General features: G+C 43.2%; 1 protein-coding gene across 2 annotated transcripts; it reads right to left on the bottom strand.

Moving 5' to 3' along the window:
* Positions 1-697: 697 nt before the first annotated feature.
* On the bottom strand, positions 698-21,355 carry tbc1d8 (TBC1 domain family member 8). Of its 2 annotated transcripts, XM_085383428.1 has the most exons (20): positions 20,988-21,355; positions 15,246-15,356; positions 14,971-15,089; positions 14,592-14,820; positions 14,133-14,373; positions 10,034-10,241; positions 8,641-8,838; positions 8,161-8,310; positions 7,823-7,973; positions 5,980-6,194; positions 5,734-5,851; positions 3,879-4,164; positions 3,598-3,727; positions 3,281-3,379; positions 3,081-3,149; positions 2,721-2,991; positions 2,548-2,613; positions 2,368-2,454; positions 2,167-2,276; positions 698-1,974 (listed from the first exon to the last, which is right to left on the bottom strand). In XM_085383428.1, the coding sequence occupies exons 1-20, from the start codon at positions 21,112-21,114 to the stop codon at positions 1,582-1,584; spliced, it is 3,378 nt and encodes a 1,125-aa protein (XP_085239554.1). In that variant the 5' UTR covers positions 21,115-21,355; the 3' UTR covers positions 698-1,581. The 2 variants fall into 2 exon arrangements, with proteins under 2 accessions (XP_085239554.1, XP_085239555.1); XM_085383429.1 differs by lacking the exon at positions 2,368-2,454.
* Between the last annotated feature and the right edge of the window lie 757 nt (positions 21,356-22,112).

Below are 22,112 nucleotides of genomic sequence, written 5' to 3' on the forward strand. Positions count from 1 at the left end.
ACGTCCTCTACCTTCAATCAGTAGCTAATAAAGCACACCAAGTTCCTGCACCGCTCTGCCTCCTCCTCTTCATTTCAGACTCTTTCATTAGATCACTGCTAAAAACTCTTTTCACTGCACCAGTCGAACGGTAGAAGTTCCCCGAGCCAAATACAAAACAGTCTAGACACGAGCCCTTCTCAATTATCGGTTCTTACATCCTTCATTCTTTTCCTCACTTCCTCCCCTTGCATTAATCCCTCCCCTCTGAGGAGGTGGCAGGCCGAAAAGACGGGGGAGGAAACGGGGAAATGACTAAATGAGACGTGTTTGCTTTGGAGCAGGAATTTTAGATTAAATATTTGTGTGGTTACAGCTTCATCATGTCCATTGTTTCCTTATTGCCTATTACAGCTGTGGTTTATTATCTCAGATGAGGATGTGTTAATAGCAGAGCTCATTTCATTTCACAGTTTGTTTGTGTTTTTTAAATCCTACACACTTCACCTTGGAGCTGAAAGCTTGATCATCAGTCTGTTGATCATATTAAAAACTCAAGATGTATGAATACAAAGCAATAGCTTCTTGGTTTGTATGTTCCAGCTGTGTCACGCGTCTTTCATACATCGAGGGTAAAAACGACTCGAGTCCTGGTCACAGGCAGGAGGACTGAGGAGCTGAGAAAAATGAGTAAAGATCAAAGAAAACTTGGATTTATTTTTATGGGCTGATAAACATTTTTGTAGTTATAAAAAATCCAGCACTATTGGGTGAAAGGCAAAGCACGGCAGTGAACCAATAATCTCCCAACACTGAAAACATTTTAAAAAAATAAATAAAAGTCTGAGGCTGAACAATGATGTGAATCCTGCTGCTGCCAGTCTAATTTTGCTTAATAAGAAGTGAAAACAGAAGTGATTTTCCTCCAACATTTTTATTTAAAATGTGTCATCTTTTTTCCTGCTTTCATTAAACGCTGATTTATTTTTCCAGTATTCTGAAAAAGCTTTCAAAAATATCTTTAATCAGAGAGCGTGTGTTCGAAAACATTTAATGTTAACGAAATAGAAGTAATAAAATTAGTCATTAAAAAAAAAACACTATCCGTACATATGCTAGATTTGTCCTTAATGCTGAATCATTGATCGCAAGGTTTACAGGTAAAACTTAAATAAGGCAGATTTCTGATGAGAAAGTGAGTGAGACGAAGCGTAGAGCGTTATCTTCACAGCCAGTAAACACTTTAAAACACAACAAAGTGGTGACAAATCATTGGACTGAAACACAGCTGAGCTGCAGGCATCCTTTTGGTGACACAAGAAGGTAATAAGTAAAGTTTCCCATGGCCCAGAATGGACTAAATGAAAAATCGTATGCCCGGATCCAGTGAGTCAACCACTGGAATTGGCCGGAACATTTTTCTTCTCAAAAATGTTCACAGAAAACATCTTTCTGTCCTCAGTCAGAGGTCAGAGCAGTTTGAGGGCTTAGAAAGAAACCCAGCAGTCGTGTTATCAGCACGACAAATATCACAGGTTACATTAAGGCTCTTCAGCATCACACGACACTGCTGCAGCTCGCAGCCTGCTGTTCACGTTCGAGTCAGCTGCTCGCTCGCTGCAGAGTGAGCAAACCCGCCCGCTGTTGATACTGACTCTCCTTGGCTTGTGTGATCTTGGCCGACAAATCCAGAGGCTTCTCGAAGAAGTTCACCAGCGCCTGCTCCGTGAGCAGTGAGGCCAGGATCTGAGCGTAGCTCACCGTCCACTCGTTGTCCGCTGTCGCCGAACTCCTGCTGCCTCTGCGGGCGTCGACCCCGCCCGCCGCCGTCAAGCCCTCCTGGCTGTTGGCCTCTGATCCGGCGATTTTACCGCGATGGCCGACCTCGCCGATCTGCAGCACGAGACTGGTGACTGTGGCGATAGCCTGGAAGAGCTCGTTCTCCTCCGGGTGGAACATGCTGTAGAGCGTTTTACAGAACTGGATGAACTCCGACTGCACAAGAAGGAACAAAGAGAGTTAATCAACAAACTTCTGCATGTTTGTCTGATTATTTAACGCAGAATACATATTTTTGTCTTGACTTTTTGTCAGAAATCTGACTTTTTTCATACATCTAAAAAAAAACAAAAAAACAACAAAACTCTGAATTTACACAAGAAAGGTGAGAGCATGCGACTCCTATACCTGGTTCATGAGAGGCAGAGGCTTCTCCACATCTTTCTCCTTCTCTGTGGCCAGATCCTGGAGCATCTGCTTCAGCTGATCCTGGTAATCTGTCACTTCACTGTCATCACCTAAAACAACAAGAGAGAGAGTTCTTCAGCCTCACAAGTAAATCCCCCTGATAAGTGCAATAACGTGACGAGGGAGCGTGTTTGCACTGACGAGGGGGCAGATTAACATAGAGAGGTCTGTTTGTGGACAGCAGGGGGCTCTTCATAACCGAGGGGTCATCTTCAGTTTCTGTCAGAGCTGCAGATGCGAACAAACGCAAAAGGAATCAATAAATCGCCGACATGAGAGTAGAGCTCAATAACTCGTCATCGTATTCACATAATGAATAACCTGGAGGGATGTGAAGGCAGTAAAGCAGCCTTATTTTCTCATTCAGCTCCCCAAAGTACAGCGTGTCTGGAAAAAAAAACAGAAAAAACATGAGGAGACAGAGCAAAGTGAAACTTCTTTTTATTTCAGCTTTATGCATTTTCCATTTCCCCGCCTGTCCTCCCTCTACCTACCCAGCCAGCTGGCAAAGTCTCTAAAGGTAACCAGGTTGTCGCAGTCCTGGTCCAGGAGGGTGAAGGTGCGGTTGGCCAGCGTGTCGGTGTGCTGGTTGGAGACATCGGGCCACGGCACCAGCAGCCCGTACAGGCTTTTAAACTGAGGTCGGTCCAGCCGATACTGCCGTTCTATAAAGGAGCGATTCGAGTCACAGTAGTGCCACGCTGCTGCCTCTGCCGCCGCCGCCGCGCTGCTGTCCCCCCAGTACAGAGTGATGAAGTGCTCCGTCTGCAGGGAGGAGGAGGACAGAGGAAAACAAAATGATTTAAGGTCTCTTTCGCACATCAATTAGTCTGCCAGCAAGGAAGGAAAATAACCTTGAAGAGATCGTAGATGTCGGCCAAGTTCTCTGCAGGGATGGAAACATCTGGCGACACCAGTCTCAACTGTAAAGGCGCATAAAAAAAAGGGAGCATTGTAAACAGCTGAGAGCTGGGTATGTGTAATACTGTTGTGTCCTTCAAGCTTCTTTTGAGCAGCTTTAAAGATGTTTGAGATTCTGTGTCAGTCTTCTCACCGCATTTTCTTTGGTGGTGTCTTCGTGTGCCTGGAGCACCTGGATTCTGTGCCGACAGCGGAGCTGCTCAATCTGCCGCACTGTCAGGTCTCCGAATTTCTGAGGTCAGAGAGCACAGCATGAAAGATATCTCATGAACTGTGATGACTAAATGAGGATTATGAAGAAGGGCGAAAATGTAGTTGAATAAGCCAGAGGTGAAAAGCTCACTTATCTAACAAAAGGAAGCGAAAGAAAACAAGTAAAGGAGCTGGTGCACAATGTGCACAAACTAATTATTTAAGGCAAATATCAGGCAAAAAATGTGCATCTCTTACGATATAGGAGTCATTGATGAGGTCAGTGATGTTTGTGTGCCTCTTAGCGACACTGCAGCTAGTTTCCTCTGCAGCAGGCGAGGAGGACGGAAAACCGGGGCACTCTACATTTCCAACCTGGTCCAGAAAACTGGGAATCATAGGAAAGCCAACGAGGTGTTAAATTCCACCCGTGCACATACAATTATAAACCATACAATGCAGACAAAAGCACAAAGCATTCATGTCAATCAGTGGCACAATGCTTTGAGTTTTGCTTTACCAGCAAGCTGCAAACTTACCCTGTGAGAATCATAAGCGCCTGCCCGTCATCTGTGCTGGACGAAAGCTCCGCAGCATTGGCCTCCAGCACAGCCAGACCAAGCTGGAAGATGGCTTTGATTCCGTGGAAGAAGAAGCAGTCGACCACGCAGACGGCGCTGTGGAACGGCAGGACGCTCAGGAACAGGGTGAGGAACCAAGACAGGGACACAGAGGAGAGGGTGGAAAGGTCTGGAATCTGTTCAGCCAGCTCTGGCAGACGCTCCCTGATGAGCTCCTCGAACACAGACTGGTCCACCTGAGCGCCTGCAGGAGAGGGCGGTGGAGTCAGACAGTGTTGGGGCAAAGAACGGCCTTGGATGTAAGCCTGTCCAAATTTTTCTCCAAGTTAAATATATTCAAGACGTGTTATGATTCTCATAAGTCTGACCTGTTTGATGCCCATTTTTCCTTAATATATGGCTTTTTCATCATTCTGACCACTAGATGGCAGCATAAACATGCTATTCAGTCTGTGCTATTCTGCAGTTCCACAAAAGATTTTTATAGTAAGGCTTTACTTCTCTTTGCTAAATAGCTGCTGTGTTCTGTAAAGATAAGTAATGTTAATGTGGTTTCCGTGTTTTAACTAGAGGCAGGTTGTTGCCAGAATAAATATATCAATGGTTTTTGTGGGGATTTTTTGCCTCTTTTGAAACGTGGAAACTGTTTACTTTAATTTTTTTTTTTAAGTAATGTTGTGAATCTATGCTTCTACAGAGTCTCAGACCACAATCACTGTTCTTTCAAAAATAAGTGACGCCCACAAACATGTGGACATTAAAAGGAAAAGGAAATTGCTACAAATGCAACACGCAGGGCAAAAATAAACACCTTTGCAAACACAGGAAATAATTCCTATCCGGTTGTTCAGTCTGACGTCACTAGCCGTGTCTGGGTCTAAACTCCGCTGCAGGTCCATATATCAAACGATCACTATGGGATTACTGAGAGTTGAAAAACTGTCTAAAGTCTTTCATCTTTAATAAAATGATCAGCGTTCTGCTCTACCAGGTGTAACAATTGAGTTTAACATCCAGGCATCCATGAAAACGGAATTTATGACATTTAACGGAGTTAGAAGTTAGCAGGGAGTTAGCTCGCTAGCTTCTATCTAAATACAATATAGCATGCCCTGACTGCAGGGTTTTGGAAACAAATTAAAACGTACAGCTCTGCTATCACTTCCAGCATAAATGAAGACAGAAAACTAAACAGCAGTGACGTTTGTAGGGTTACTGAAGTTGGGCTAGCTGGTATATAATGATGTGCTACGTGACCGCTAGCGACACAGCTATGTTAGCATAACATAAACAAGCTAACTTTTTTTCCACTCGATAAAAGTTAATGTGAGTGTTCTCGGTGGTCAGGAACAAATGTAATCGCATGGCAGGATGCTGTAAAAGGACCAAACTTCAGCCAGGAGAACAACTGAGATAATCCATCCACAATACGAGGTTAGTCATTCATATACTGCTGCATGGGCTGGGCTGTAGTTACATCCTAAGGTTTTAAAAACTGAGCTTAAATAAATGATTAGCGGTAATAAAAGCCGAGGGAGGTCAACAGTGATCACTGACTGTTTTAGGAGCTTTTTGAGATCAAATAGAAGAAAATACATAACATTAAACATGTTAACAACACAAAAGCCATATTAAACGCAGACTACTTTAGACCCGGAAGTAGGATTCGTCGCGTCATCACTGAACAACCGGATTCTGAAAGCCTGTCTCAGAAACGGTACATGCACCACAGTAACAGCAGCAACACAGTAACCACTTATGTGCTTTTTTTAAAAGCGTGGCTGCAAGCAAATAAAGCTTCTGGGCTCTTTACCTATGACCCTGCGATTGAAGTAGTCGGGCAGCATTCTTTCACACACGGCCACCAGCAGCCAGAAGGCATCTTCCTCTTTAGCATACAGCAGCAGCACCGATGCCAGGATGTTCATAGACTAGTGAGAGAGAAAGCAAAATTCACACATGCATCTTAAAGTCAGGATGAACACTTGAATCACATGAGTGGTTCTAGTATTACACTATAAGTGCCACCATTACAAAAATGACTAATACTGCTGCTTACCTGACAGTATCCGATCTTTGGGTTGCGGTGAGCATACGCAGTGAGGACGCGCCTGAGTGCAGCAATGCCCGTTGGGTTTTGGAAAGCGGGATGGTCTGGCAGTGAGCGGTGCAGGTCCCGTTCGATCTCCTCTGTGGCCAGGTTGTTATGGCCCATTGATTTCTGCACCAAGCTGGCGTAGTAGCCCTCATGGGACCCTAGGTCAGAGGATGCATCTGCACAAACCACACAGGAATTAGAGAATGGAGAATGACCTGCTACCCAGTTTTGTTCCCCAACGATATATATATATATGCTATAAGAAAAATCCCAGGTTAAAATTATTCTGCACACCTGTGCCTTTTACCTTCGATTGGTTTCATTTTTAGTTATTCTTTGCGGCACACAGGAACTATGTTTGGATAAAAGGAAGTGAGAATGAGCAGAGGAACAGACCACACACCAAAATAAAATCTGACTGACTGAAAGAGTGCCATTGCCTGAGGAACAACAGATGCAGAGAAGAGGATGTGAAGCCCAGGTTGGGTTTAAACACAGACACACACACACCTGTAATTCCATACTTGTGGGGACCCTTACAGTGATTCATTGCCTGCTGGGGCCAGGACCACAGTGAGACTTAGATTTAATCTCAAAGTGTGTCTTCTTGTTTTGTGTGTGCTGGCCTACCACATCTGTGTTTTTACTCAGCAGATACATCAGTGTATCGCTCATAATTAACCACAGCGTTCTGCAGCGCCATGCAATACCCTCTGGTATGAGCCTAGTTGGGCAGGGGTTCATCCGAAAGCAAGATAATGACCCAAAACATGAGTCCAAGCTAGGCCAGAATTACCTCTGGTAAAAAGTACAAGATGATAAGCTTGAAAACATGGAGCAGACAGCACTTAAACCCCATCGAGCTGGTTTGGGATGAACTGGACACAAGAGGGGAAGCAAAGCAACCTACAAGTGCCGCACATCAATGAGAACATCTGCGACAGATATGAGAGGAACTTTCTGAACAATATTCCTGTTGTAGAAAGAACACCACGGCAGTTATATCTGCCAAAGGTGGCGACTTTGATGAGTCAAAAGTTTAGATTACATTTTGGTCAATAAATTAATTCCATGATTTCTTTTATTTCAGAGTACAATGACACATTAAACTGCATAATTTTCAATACAAAAATTGAAACATTGGGGTATGTATATGTATACACACCCCAATTTTCACATAGCATGTAGGAAATATGTTCCAGTTTTGCAGATGTGCCACAATTGCGTGCAGGCTAAAACAGCCTAATTAACTTCTGCTAATTTGACGTGTTGATGGGTATCAGAAGAGTGCATGGCCTCCTTGAACCAACACGATGCTTCACTTGTGCAGCACAGACCGTGTGCAGCGGTCTGTTATTAAGATATTTGAAATAGTTCTTATAGTGTTTTCCCTCCTCTAACATTGATGACAGTTTGAAGTCTTTTGTGGTAGTTATGGATGAGGTACTTTATTTTCTCAGATGATAAAGCTGTCCATACAAAATGCAAAATGCCTCTACTTCCTGTTCTCTTTACAGTAGCTCAGTGATATTGATGCTATCTGCGTGGTCCTATGCTATCAAGCCAAAACTTCCAGGGTATGTAAACTTTTGATCAGGGTCTTGTTTCTGTTGTCTTTATGATTTAAAAAGGGAAAACAGAGCTGTGCATAAATGATTTAACCCAACTACTGACCGTGAGTGAAAGTAACGTTTTTGTATTATCATTATTTCTGAAAAATGGACAAAACAAACAAAAAAGCATAACTTCTTCCAGGCTATGTAAACTTATTACCACAACTGTATACACATATATATTTATATACCTGAAAATATCATCCACAGCTCCCCTCGCAGTGACTCTGGTATCCCCATGGCCACAAGCTTTTGGATCTTCTCTGTGCGAAACATGTGGACGCCACGTCCGAACTCAGAGAAATGATCCTCCCACAGCCGCTCCTTCACCTGATTCGTGCTCTGACACAAATACACACATTTCCTGATCCTGACTTACTACATTCAGCTGATGGATATTGTTCTTTTCTAACTCTTAGGGAGAGACGAGCCTTTTAAATCAGATCTGAAGTGACTCTGAATTCATTCGATTGGTTATTTATATATCAAGTTACAGGTTTAGATGAACAGTGTCTCAGACTCCTCCCACCTTGTTGCTGTTGGTTCCTGGTTGATTTTGGTGGAAGGCCGTCATGAGAGCTTCACTGTTGACAGTGTTGCGCAGGACATGCTCCTCTATCTCTTCTTCATCAGAGTACCCAGTGTCATAATAGAAGGTGTAGTAAGGTGTTGGGGAGCTCTGTGGAAAATGTGAGGAACAAAAGAAACGTCAGTAATTACAAACAATATTTCTCTGACTGGATCCCTTTGAAATTAGAGCTGAACAGTGCTTGCAGTACTTCCCTTAGCCGTCATACAGGAAATGTTTCCAGTTCCACATATGGCATTTTAACTTTGATTAGAGAGAACATCATAAAGTGCTTCTAGCAACCGTTTGTCTTTATGATTTTGGTAACAACCCAGTGTACTGAACATTACTGACTAGTTCTTTCTGTTGTGTTGTTGCATTGTTTCATTTTCCATTATCCGTATAAATGGCAGGTCCCACCCAATTAAACATCCCACTCACCACGCTCCTCTTGCCCTCTTTCCTGCTGCGGAACATGGACCGTTTCCACTGCAGCGCTCGAAGTCTGGAGTTCATGTTCTCAACCAGCTCGTCTCTGTCGTTCAGCTCAATCAGCTGGAAGGCCTTTTTAGTCCGAATACTCACTATGACAGGGTTGGGCAGCGCGCTGGTGCTGTCTGCTTTCTCTATGGACAAAACCTGGTGACAAAAATGGCCAAAAGAAGTGGTAACGCATCATAACACACACACAGTTGTTCTTTGTGCAAAAACAGAGCAGGAATGCAGACTGGCTCCTGCTGCTCAAGCTGGAATCGAAAGAAGAGAAACATCTTCAAAAGTGGGAATCCAAGAGGCTGAAATTACTAACAACACTGCAGCCACGTACGAAGTATGCAGAATCAGGAGGAGCAGAGGGGTAGGTTAGGTTTGTGAAAGACAATGCTTCAATAGAAAACACAGGATTAGAAAGTATGAATGACTGAACAGATTGAACCACCGGCTAATTCTCATCCCAACCGGTCGCAGCAGATGGCCCCGCCCCTCCCTGAGCCTGGTTCTGCCGGAGGTTTCTTCCTGTTAAAAGGGAGTTTTTCCTTCCCACTGTCGCCAAAGTGCTTGCTCATAGGGGGTCATATGATTGTTGGGTTTTTCTCTGTATCTATGAAGCGCCTTGAGGCGACTTTTGTTGTGATTTGGCGCTATATAAATAAAATTGAATTGAATTGAATTGATACTCTCTTCCTTTCACAATGAACTGCAAAGACTTTATTACAAACTAGGATCTAAAAGACTGAATTCCCCCAAAATGCTTAAAGTTTGTCTTTTTCACCTTCATGTTTTTTTTACAGTTTGCAATCTGGCTGTTAATTTGTGTCAAAGAGACAAGTGCTACTAAAGCCACTTCCTTTACATTCCTGACAGAGCTAACAAAGTGTATACAGTGTGTTTTCATTTCCTTCTGCAGGGCGCCACGTGATCAACCACATGAAATCAGTCCACATGTTACCGGTTAACCACGGCAGACAGAATAAACAAAGACTCCCTGTGAAAGCTGTCTTATAGGGACAGCAAAGATGAAGCCAGACTTTTCATTAACAAGTGCATTTATGTTCAGGTAGTCACGACTAACTGTCACATGACATGGGACCAAAGGTTTTTGGGCCTTCTGTCACCTCCTGTAGACACCTGCAGTCTTTTAATTAGCCACATGGCTGCATTTACAATGCATTTTAACCTGGATTGCTGTCCATTATGTTTATTGTTTTATGAGACACTTAAAGATTTAACTTGAACTTTTGTACTTTATGAGAGCCATCTGCAGGCCACAGTTATAAATGTCAGGGAGGGAAGTATGTAATAGCTCTAATAATGTGCTAAATGGCAAGTACTGTACCTCTGAGAGGGGTATGAGCAGGATGAGGTTGCCTTCCTCTCGGCTGGAGAAACACAGATAACTGTCGGTGGTGTAGAGAGTCCCGGCTGTGTGGCAGCGGGCGTGTGGTGTCCAAACTGAACAGGAGGCCACCTCATAGAGGTTTTCACTCCGTGGGAGTCGAAACAGAGCCAGAACATATTCCCTAATAGCCTGCTCCTCTAGGATCCTGGGAGGGGGAGATCGTTAGAGAAAGAGTCAGACAATGAGGCAGTTTGAGACAGGTGGGGGAGTGAAAGCAAAAGCAAATGACATTACAAAAACTTCAGTCAGTGAGGAAACGGGTCCAAAAGGACAAAAAATATTTACGTCTCATTCACTTTCACTAAAACTACACACAGGGACATATAAACAGTTCTTAGTCTGGCTGGGAAATCAAATCTTCACATTTCTGGCAAACAGATAAATCTCTACAGAATAAAGCTCTGGTCCTTAAAGCCCTTAAACTTGTATATTAACAGCTTCCAAAATACCAAAACCGTATCAGCTGTTTGAAATGGAGTACAGAAGCTGTGCCAGTGAACGGCAACAGCAACAGTGACGCTCAACACTGAACAAACGCGCTGCGCTCAATGATGCACGACTGTGTCAACGTCACATTAAACGAAGACAAAGAGGAGCTGTAGCACGGCCTTGCTATGTGCGTGATAATCGACTGCAGTGCAAGAATAGAACACTTAAGTGCAGTGCTGCTCGGCAGAGTTTATTGCAGAGCTTTCAATCCCACCCTATAATTTTCCAAGACAAGAGAAGCGCCCTTGTTTCCTCACCGTTTATCCTTTCCCAGTGCAAATGCTCTTCATGTTTTCTATTTAAGCTGCATTTACCAATGACAGACATGACAAATCACATCACTTAAGGCTCTGTAAATAAATATAACAGAACAGTTGAGGCCAGAATTTTAAATATACTCATCATGAATGTGGTTGTAATTTTAATGATTTCTTTGAACTGTTCTTTTTGCAGAGTGTAATGACTGGACAGGCCAGGAAACCCATTCCTGAAGCATCGAAATTAACGTTAGCCCACTGCGTCAGTTCAAAAACCAGTTTTGATGCATGTTAGGTATCACTGTCATACTTCAACACTAAACTGTGTCCAAGTTTCAACCGTCTAGCTGTTGAAGTTAAATAATTGGGAGGAAGTCCTCCTTCTGCATTATTCTATCCACCTTGTGCACAAGGACCACGGGTAGCAACAACAGCCCCAGTGAATGATGCTACCACCACCATGCTCCACATGTGGTGGCACAAACACATTTTCTGTGGCCAAATAGCTCAATCTTTGTCTCATTTGACCACAAAACTTTCCCCAGAATTCATTTGGCTTGTCCATGTGGGCAGCTGCAAGTTTCGGTCAAGCTTGAATAACTTGTCAATAGTGACTTCACCAATGAGAAATTAATAGGCTTCAGCCTTGTGAAGTTAAAAGACATTGTAGAACCTTCAGCGCCACGTATGTTAGAGGCTGTCTGTGTACTTTTGACCCTGTGTGGATTAAAGAAAATCCGAAATTCAAATTCGACTGTGCTCTTCCACGTTAAAGATGTTGGTGTGAAGCAGGTCTATCGAACATGTGTCTGTAGGAGAGTCGTCTTACACTTCCACGCTTCAGTGACAAGCACCTCCATCTGGTCGGTAAAACAAACCGACCTCAGAGCTGCGGTGAGAGCGCTTGCGTTGTATTTCAGGGATGTCTGGTCACCCTTTCGCAAAAGCAAGAAATCTATTTTTGCTTTTTAACTCCTTTCGCAGAAACGTAGGCTTTCTTCTTGAAGATGCAAAACAGATTTGAAGTGAGTTTCTGCCTCCAACCTCTAAACTGCCAAGAGACAGGCTGGTTGTGCCCTGAGGAGATCAATTCAATTTTAAACACAGCTCTTTGTCCTCTATTTTGACCCAAATGTTTTTATTTCCCATCTGAAAAAGAAGACCCCTCAGCACGACTAAAATGCAACAGACAATAACTGTTCGTTGTCTGTATATATGCTATAACACAATCCTTTCACTTTACACTACATTTGTTTAAAGCGCGAGCATCATTTTTAACATTCTGCCCTGTTATTTGGATGTTTAGAGGCTTACTTCTCACATCCTGAGACATGTGCATTAGTCATGTGCATTAGGGGCGATCGTGGCTCAAGAGTTGGGAGTTCGTCTTGTAATCGGAAGGTTGCTGGTTCGAGCCCCGGCTTGGACAGTCTCGGCCGTTGTGTCCTTGGGCAAGACACTTCACCCGTTGCCTACTGGTGGTGGTCAGAGGGCCCGGTGGCGCCAGTGTCCGGCAGCCTCGCCTCTGTCAGTGCGCCCCAGGGTGGCTGTGGCTACAATGTAGCTTGCCATCACCAGTGTGTGAATGTGTGGATGACTGGATATGTAAAGCGCTTTGGAGTCCTTAGGGAGTAATAAAGCGCTATATAAATACAGGCCATTTACCATTTTTACCATTCAAATGTGAAACACAGCACAGCGACTGGCGTGCAGATTTATGTGACCTCTCATAATATATATAGAAAGAGTCCAAATAGAATAGAAACTGAATTACTGCAGATGTTTTTATGAGTGGGCTATGAATGAGGAAGAGAGGATCCCAGCAAAGAAGTATGTTAATACTAACGTCCATGGGAAGTCCCATTTCTTTTTCTCTTTGTGAATTTGGCTGCCTTCATCTGCCACTTGTGATTTCAGTCTCATCACCACACGTTCAGTTCCTCTTTTGCTATTCATCATCCTGCCCGTTCTGGACCCTCTGTACTTTCAAGCTCTATTCCTTCCTCCGCTTCTTCTTCAAACACATGCATGGACACACACATATAAAGCAACTACTGTGATGTGGTGTGTTATCCAGTCGGGATAACACACCACATCACATTTTTTTTTTAGATAAAGCTTTGAACCTGACTTCCTGTAATGGTTTTGAGGTTTGTTTGGGTTTTGTTTCTTTCTTTCTTTTTTTAGAAAAATAAACAAAGTGTATGCCTGCATTACAAAAAAACACAACAACACAGATACACAAAAGAACACGGCACAACTTCTGTCGCCATGTTTGTTGTTGCTTTGGAAAGCTGCCCCCTGCCATGCACGCACACAAACACACACATGCACACACCCACCACAAAAACCGCTGCACCAGCAGTGCTACAGGAGTGGAGCTGTGTCACACTGTTCCTGTGATACTGAACTTGTGCTGTGAAACGGCAGGGTTAACGCCTAAGCAGACTTTTCTTTTTAATTCCATTATTTTTACCCTATAAAACCTACTTATTTCTTATTCTTCAGTAATACTGTTAATACTGCAGCATCCCGAGCAGGTGTGTCAGGGAGGCTGTGTTAGCTTAAATTTTCCGCTTGCTCCATCATACTGAGCAGATCTGCGTGGGCTCTGTGATGCTTTGAGCTCAGCAGCCTTCATGCTGGACTAGCAAAGCAGTGAGACTGTGAGTGAAGCGAGTAACCGAGTTCCTGACTCAGTGGGTTAGCACAGGCAGGAATCTACATAGTAATACTGCTGTGTGTAAAAAGGGAAGTAGTGAGTTTCAGGCTGACTCACCAAAGGCTTATGAGAGAAGCATAATTGCAATATTTGAATGACTCGTGCCTGAAAGGATCTACAACAGGGGTGGGCAATTCCAGGCCTCGAGGGCTGGTATCATGCAGATTTTAGATGTGTCCTTGATCCAACACAGCTGATTCAAATGGTTAAATGACCTCTTCAACATGTCCTGAAGTTCTCCAGAGGCTTGGTAACGAACTAATCGTGTAATTCAGGTGTGTTGACCCAGGGTGAGATCTAAAACCTGCAGGACAGCGGCCCTTGAGGCCTGGAGTTGCCCACCCCAATCTACAAGGACCTGACTAAAAAAGCAGTACAGCAACAGTGTTTACCACAGGTATTCAACATGAGTTCTTTGCTAACTTTTTGGGAGGATTAGAGTGAAGTGAGCAAAGGTTTGAACTTCTTTCTGTGGATAACTTTGTTTTATTCCTAATGTTGCTTAATCTCACATTAAGAAACTCACTGTCTGTTTGTATTGTTAGCACACACCTGAACCGGCACTGACCTTTTGGTGATGCGTGCGGGCTGCTGCAGCACTCGGTCCAGCTCTAGGCCTTTGCTGTCCAGCAGCCGCCTCAGGGCAATGTCAGCCAGCTGACCTATGACTCCGAATGCCTCGTCCAGGTTCAAGAACATGGAGAACTCCCTTTGCCGCTGCCGTGTGGTGACCCGAATTGCCTCCGGCATTAAAGCGGTGGAGACCCGCTCCAACCGTGTTACCTCTGCCCAGGGAATCACAAACTTGACTGAAGGGGGAAGGAAGAAGAGAATAAAATCCCACTGAGTGTATGAGCTTAGAGCCACCTCGCACTCACTATAGTTTACACAGCAAGCTTTTCTAATACTGTTAAAAGAGAATGTGAGTTTCTCCAAATGCCAAAGTCTGAGTACCGTTATTACCAATTTGATGAACAAGTGCAGTCTTTTAGATCGAAAATGAGAGCTCTCACTTTGGAGTACAGACCTTCCTTCCCCAGCAGGAAGGAGTAGAAGGCCATGTGGTTGATGCTGAGGTAGAGAAAGCCCTGCCGAGGCACCCGGCCCTTCCAGCAGCAGCAGGAGTAGTACGTCACCAGTTTCTCTGACGAGGGGAGGCCAAAGTGAACCTCAAACTTCCGGAGCGCCTCCCTGAACTTCCCCGGGTCATCCTCCTGGGCCGCCTGGCGTCCCTGAACCTCCTCGGCGATAAGGCCCTGCAGAAGACAAAAGCTGGAGTCATTACTTCAGCCTACTTTTAAATGGGCTCACAACCACATCGTTTAAAAATCTTTGAGAAAATCACATCTTTCAATCTAAAACTCATCCTCTCTGAGTTTTTATGACTATGCCGGCAATTTACAGACCTTGACTTTTCCTTTGACGAAGCTGGCAACATCCTCCTTGTTCTCAAACACAGACAGAGAGTGAAGCAGGTTGTGGAGCAGCCAGTCCCAGTGCTTGTTCACCTCTTCTATGGCAGCTCCTGATGAAAGCAAAGAATGAGAGAATTTAACATCTCCGGCCGGTCAAATGAGTCAAGGTAAGGCAACCGAGTATGCAGGAATCTCCCAAGGCTGCAAATCACAACAGGCACACAGATGAAAACAAAACAAAAAAAAGGCATAAGGGTTCAGCTCACCACTGGCAATGATCCAGCTGACCTGGGAGCCGGGAACTTGGAGGAGGATGCGAAAGGGAGTGACCCTGGCAGTGGAGTCCAGAACATTGTCAAGCGCCCCCACCAGGAGCCCTGCAGAGATGGCAAAGCACAGACAATCAGTAATCAGTGGGAATTCTGCCGTGTGAAAAGTCATTTCCTGGTGAGTGTTAATATTTTGTTCTTATCTCTGAATTATTTAGCAAAAATACTGCAACCTGCTGCAGCCATAATGAACCCCAAAGTAGCCATCAGTGGACATAAGAAATAGCGAAAGAGCTCAAATACTGTCTGCAGCCTTTTAAACTCTCACAGCAGTGAAGCAGCAGGTGATGGACACATACACGCTGAGAAGATCTAACACATCTATTGCTTAAATAATCACTGAATATCACATAAACCTCAACTACAACAACCAGAAAAACACAATCTCACAAGTGTACTAATGCCACTCTTCAGTCTCCCTGTCAGCGGAGTGAGACGGGGTTGAAGAGCTCTCGAACAGACAGCAATATTTCACTTCTGCATGACAGAAGGAGAAACTGGAAACATCCAGAGAGGCTGTTTCCAACACCAAGAGGACAAGACTGGTGAGTTTTATACATCTCTGGTCTTTATCTCAGATTACACTCACTGCATATGGCAGGGACTTTTCAGTGTCCAATTTCAGGATACACAATAAGCCTAACTGACGGTTTTCCATCGCATGATTTCACTCCATCCACTTTCCTTTAATTTATATTTTTGTTTTATTTTAGAATTACAAAGGGTTTTATTTTTTTATTTCTTGATAATCATTAACATTGGTAATATTAATGATGAAAATGTAGCATTTTCATCTTTTTTGGCCAACTTCTGTCAGTTCAGTATTAGCACCAGAGCAATTAATGCCTTTTCCCATGGAGTCTTTCAAAAGCCATCAAATGACCTATATGTTTACACAGCCTTTTAGTAATGTGCCTGCACTTGCTCTGCTTGTACAGCATGGTGTAGAAGTCTTGAGCCACCCCTCTTTCTTAAAAATGTTCTTCTTGAGCAATAGTTCTCAAAGCTTTCTAAAGGTCTTTTAAAGTTTTTCTTTGGATATTTGCTGCTTTTAACTTATTTTCAGTCCAGTCATTCTGCCTGACCCTTTTCAGGAGGGAAGTTGTTTTGTTTTGGGGTTTTTTTTGCTTGTTTCTTAATCCGTTTAATGCTGACCTTATGGATTAATCATTCAAATGCAAAAAGGGCATTTAACACAAAGGATGAACAAATGTTGTGTATACACGTGACAAACAACTTGGCAAAGAACCAACTTAAAGTTTGAAAGCATCAATCTGGAAAAAAACTGACTGCCAAGAGCTTCATTATCAGCATGACGATGATCCCGAACACACTGACAGTGCAGTGTGCAGAAAAACACACAATGGGCCTCCCCACAGTCTGGACCTCAACATTATTGAAGCAGAGAACTGAACAAAAGGCAGCCAACGTCTAAAGAAGAGCTTTGAAGACTACTTAAAGAAAATTCAAGAAAGTCTATCGAAGAGTTGCATGTGTACAAACTCTGTTTTTACCTTATATACTGTGTTCCCATGTGTTTCAATGATCACTCCACCCATTTCTCATTTTTCTAGAAAAATATGAAGAAATGAGGGACGGTTTAAAACATTTGCACATTACTGCATGCACTGCATATTTTTAAATTCTGGTACTGCTTTTAACTCCAATATTTTGTTGATTTTAATTCCGCTAGTATGCTTTAGATGAGTTATCATAAAGCCTATCATGTCTGCTGTCTATGAGAAGCACTACACGTGTTTGCCTATTATAAAATATGGCTCAGATGATGAGGAAACCGTAGTTGGTTCCAATGGAAACTTTTCAGGCAGCATGCAGATTAGCTTCCCTCAAAGGCATAATCACAATAAAGAGACAAATAGAGCAGCAAAAACTACCACTTAAGACACATCCAGCACAGCAGAGAGGTCGAAGCCAACCTTATTACGGTTTTGATGAGTCTCATTTAAAAACAGAGGGACTTCGAATGTAATCAGGCATGTAATATCCACCCATCTCTTCAGCAGACGACTGAAACAGTTGCTCAGTTCAGTTTTAATACCAAAATCCGGCAGGAAATCTGCATCTCCACAGTTGCAATCAACTCCACAGATGTTCTTGAAGCTAAAATTGAGCCCCGAACCCTCATAAATTTGAATGACTCCGTGCATTGCAGTCGTCAGGCAAATAGAAACAGACCAGGCACACATGGTTCCACGTCCTGCCTGAAGCTTTCATCGGGTCTCAATAGGGCTACTGTCATCAGGTTTTCATCTTCCTGAACCATAGCTAATCTGCATCATGCTCTCCAAATAACTACACTCTTGGTGCCACTTTTATTCTGTATTTCCTCTGTGCAAAAAGCACACACTGAGGCAGACAATATTCTGACTTGAAATCAAGAAGTCCATCAAACTTTGAAAGAGTAGAAAACAATAAAATCATTATGATAAATAAGAAAGTGATAGCTTAATCGCCATTATAAACATAGCAAATGACCTAAGAGAACTCCAGAGGTCTTAGAGAGTAGCTACACACATTCTTCAATTTGAAAATAGATAATGACAATGCAATAAAAATAAAGACTCACAGAACCTGGTTTGTATGAAAAACTGGGTTATAAGTTTGAATTGCTTCAGGAGCAGTACCACACCCATCATAAGAGTTTGAAACATAATAAAAAAAATAGGTTCCTTAAGGTTTCACATTTTCAACAACCCACACTGATGGCTATCAAACCCATTTAGAATACTATAACCAAAATAACACGTATGGAAATCGCACAAAACCTCTGGATACAGGGACTAATGCAAAGTATTGATCGTGATAAGATACGCACAGAGCTGTGTAGCCACATCCTCTCTGCAGGCCTGCAGGCGCACTTAACCATAGTCAACTAAGGACAGTCGACATTAAAAATGACACTTTCAGCAACTAGGACCAAATGGATGCATTTCATTTGTAATAGGTCAACACAGCCATCAAATCCAATATGTCTGGCTCATAGTACCCCAAAGCCCCTTAGTCTAACTTTTCTCTAATACTTTTAAAAGGTTTATTAGAAGACAAAGTTTGGGACTTTTCCCCTTAAGGTACTTTCACGTTTTACAACCCAGCTTTGCTTTAATCTATTAAAGAATTTTTATCTTTCAAAGACGCCATTATAAGTGAGATCAGCCCACCCGAGCTGAGCACAGCCCTGCTTTTCAAAGCTATGACTGAAAAAGATGAGGGCAACCAGATCTCTATCTCTGTGTTTAGCAGTGTCTTCTCTGGTTTGGTACACACACGCAGACACAAAAACAAATCTGCATGAACAGAAAAGGAACTCGCATGCTTGCTTATAAGAGGTTCAGTATAGTTCAACAACTTCAGGCTTGTCAGCCTGTAAAACCTGCCATGAGGCCTCATGACTGTGCCAAAGAGAGTCATAAATCCACAAAGTATTTCAATGGACATGAGAAACATTCAGAAACGATGTTGTTTTTATGTTAATTGATTAATAATAATCAAATTCAGGCCGCACATCAGCTCATGAGCCCTTTAGAGCCCATATTGGTGAAACGCTCAGCAGATGAGGGGGTAGAAATATAAAGATAAGTCTTTTCCAGCAGACAGCTCTGACGATCAGCCAAATGTAAACCACATCTTAGCTTCAAACTTGACCTGCCTGAAGCTGCAAATCCGGCAGCCTGGCAACACAAAACTATCCATCTGTCACCACAAACCCAGGCGGGGTTTACACTGGTGAAGCTTCCAGAAAATAAAACGGAGCCACGGTGAATCATTGCCTCTCTCTGCTAACGGTCACATTGTAGGGGAATACTGCTGTGGAGACATGATGACTGCAGGCGACCTTTAGGAGGCTCGCAGCAAAGCAAAACAGACGTCTGCTTTCACATCCACGACGCCGTGATCTCTGTCTGCTCTTGAATGCATCAAAATTAATAAACGGGACATCATTTTCTTGTGCTCAGGCTGGAGTGGTGAACTGAGGCTCGCTGATCGGATGAGGAAACACTAAAAACAACACGAGAGAGGCATTAGTTTGAAATAGAAACATGTGAACGGGCTGATCAGCTGCAGATGTTACCCAGCCCTTCTCAGAAATCCAGCTGGAAGAGTGTAGTCACCGGTGATAAGAGCAGAAGAGTGCGTTTGTACAGCTGAGTTCTGAGACCACATGCACAACTCGCCTTTCTATTTAATTAATAGGTGGAAACATGAAGCAAATCCAATCTGAGCCACTAAACAGACTCTGCCGCGTGGCTTTTTTTCTACAGTTCCTGAATTAGTTAATGGTAAACGACGTGAGAGCAGGACTTGACCCTTTGACCCTCTGTCTTCTCTCTATGGGAACAGCAGGAACAAACACAAAGTAAACTCCAGCCAGGAAGTCCCACTTATTCCGTTTTATGAGAAGAGCTCCACAAGCAAGAAGACAGATCGTAAAAAGGAGACAGTGGATGAGGCACATGCTCGCTTTAATGTAATTAACATCAACTAATGTAAAAAAAAAAAAAGCGTCCAGTGCGCCTGCAAAGCCTGTTACACAGACGCAATACACACACAGAGGAAACCAGACGGAGGAGGCAGAAAACAGGCCAAGCTGCAGCCGCTGCAACAAGTGTGGGGTCAGAAATTTATAGAAAAATCACTAAAGAATAGAAAGGACAGCAGTGTCACAGCAGCACGATGCCACCTCTGTAACAGCTAACACAATAGGACCCTACAGCATAACAAAGCCTGTTTCCTACAGGAAATTACAGTGATAGGTCAGAGTTCAAATTCAGCTGGCTTTTGTTTGGGGAATTTTTCATAACAGGTTAGAACACAAGTCCAATAAAAAAAGAAATTTTAAAAACAGCCAACAATGCTCTTGTGATGTTTATGGTTATTGTCACCACAAGAATTCAAAGAATACTGCGCCAGGAATAGCAGGAAATGGGTTATCCAACTGTGATCTGTACAATACTGACAAACACTGAAACAAACGTGTGTTTTATGTTTTATAGCAAAGACATTTAGCAAATGCTCGGATAAAAAAAAAAAAAAATCACGTAAGAAAGAATCATACATCAGAATCAGTTTGTTTGTTTGCCCCAGTTTCTTTTCTGTCCTTTCACTGTTTGACAGGTTAAGTCTGATTCACAAGTTCGTGCACAAGACTCTCACAGATCGCAGTTCGTGCGATTTGTGAGAGTCTTGTGAGGCATTTGTCTTTGTCCGAATGTAACACAAGTGCTCTGTTTTAAATGGATGCGTTTGTGGTCTGGTGGTAAACATGAGTTAACCGCACGTTTCGTGGGTGTAGTTTAACGTCCCCTTCAGAGGATGCAGAGTTTGAGCAGGTGTGAGTTACAGGTATGCGGCTCGGGGGCATTCCTGATTGCTCGTGGCTGCTATAATCCAGGCATGTGCTGAACTTTGATTTAACAGATCTACGTGTACACTGATCTTTCTTTGTAGAGAACCGTCCTGAACACACCCCTTCTTTGGACACCCAGTTGTTTACCTGTGACCCCGCCTGTTGCCATTCTTTGTCCATGCTTGTACCTGTTTTATCTGCCACACACCCGTGCTTTTACCTGTCCCTCTCCCTGTGTGTGTGCCTGTGCTGGCAGCATGGCCTCCCCTTTGTTTGGTGTTGTTGCTCCAGTAGCTGACTGTTTTATTGTTTACCTGTGATCCTGCTGTTGGACTCGCCGTGGCCTCTCCTCCTCTGCAGCAGGAAGAAGTCGTTGCTCCTCTCGGTCACCCAGAGTTTCAGCACATTTTTGAGCAGAACTTCATCGGGGTTTAGCCACATTTCTTCTAACAGGGAGGGACCGGAGTGAGCCCTCTGCCGACTCGGTCTCTGCAACAGAGGGGAAGTATAAACTTTACCTGCCTGTTTTTCGGCTCGGGGGTGGCCCGATCGCTCCTACAGCGGCGGGTTTTCGGCTTTATCCATGGCCATCCTGCGCTCCTGACAGCTGCAGGTTTCGGACTTCCTCGCCCCGCGTCTGCTCCCACACACCAGACACACAGCAGCTGTACACACGACTCACAGATCGCCTATAAGAGACGATGACTCACTCGGTGGCTGAATCGACTTCCCGTAGCTTTACATACAGAGCGGAGCGGTTACGATTGAAAATGAAACAACATAAAAATATAACTCATGGACCACAGTGGTCTTTTTAGAGCAGGGGTGTCAAACAGAAGGCCCGTGGGCCAGAATGGGCCCGGGACAGACCCTAATCCGGCCCATTGGATGGCTTTGGAAGAAAGAAGGAGAGCATAGATATTTTCACTTTTAATTGTATTTTCACAGATTTTACAGCTTTTCCTACTCATAAAGACCCTCTCATGGTCATTCACACTACACAAGGTAAATAATTCATAGAAAAACAAATGACACAGAATGTCCAGCTTTTTTTCTACTATAGACATTTCTGTAGTTTTCTGTTTGTTTTTTTTGAAAAAAAACAAAAACAAAAACAAAGTTTAAAAAAGTAACAATAATAATAATTTCTGTGAATTAACAGAAACTTTTTTAGAAACTGTTTTATATTTACAGGAATTAGTTACCAGAACCTTTGGTGTAATTTTACACATTTATTTATTACAATTTAAGCCGAAAGAGCCAAACTGACAAATTTCTTTCATTTAGCTTCAAGAGCAGCATTTTTTTTTTTATCATGTAGAAAAACTCAGATGTACTGTTGAAACTGCACTACTTTTTTAAATTTTTCACTTCAGCTCAAACTGAGCTGTATGTGTGCCATGATGTAAAATGAGTGTGACATCCCTGCTTTAGAGTAT

The sequence above is a fragment of the Rhamphochromis longiceps genome, linkage group LG16 (genome assembly GCF_057381845.1).
Source record: "Rhamphochromis longiceps isolate RC_006_pf linkage group LG16, R_longiceps_female_GT1.1, whole genome shotgun sequence".
Classification (NCBI taxonomy): domain Eukaryota; kingdom Metazoa; phylum Chordata; class Actinopteri; order Cichliformes; family Cichlidae; genus Rhamphochromis; species Rhamphochromis longiceps.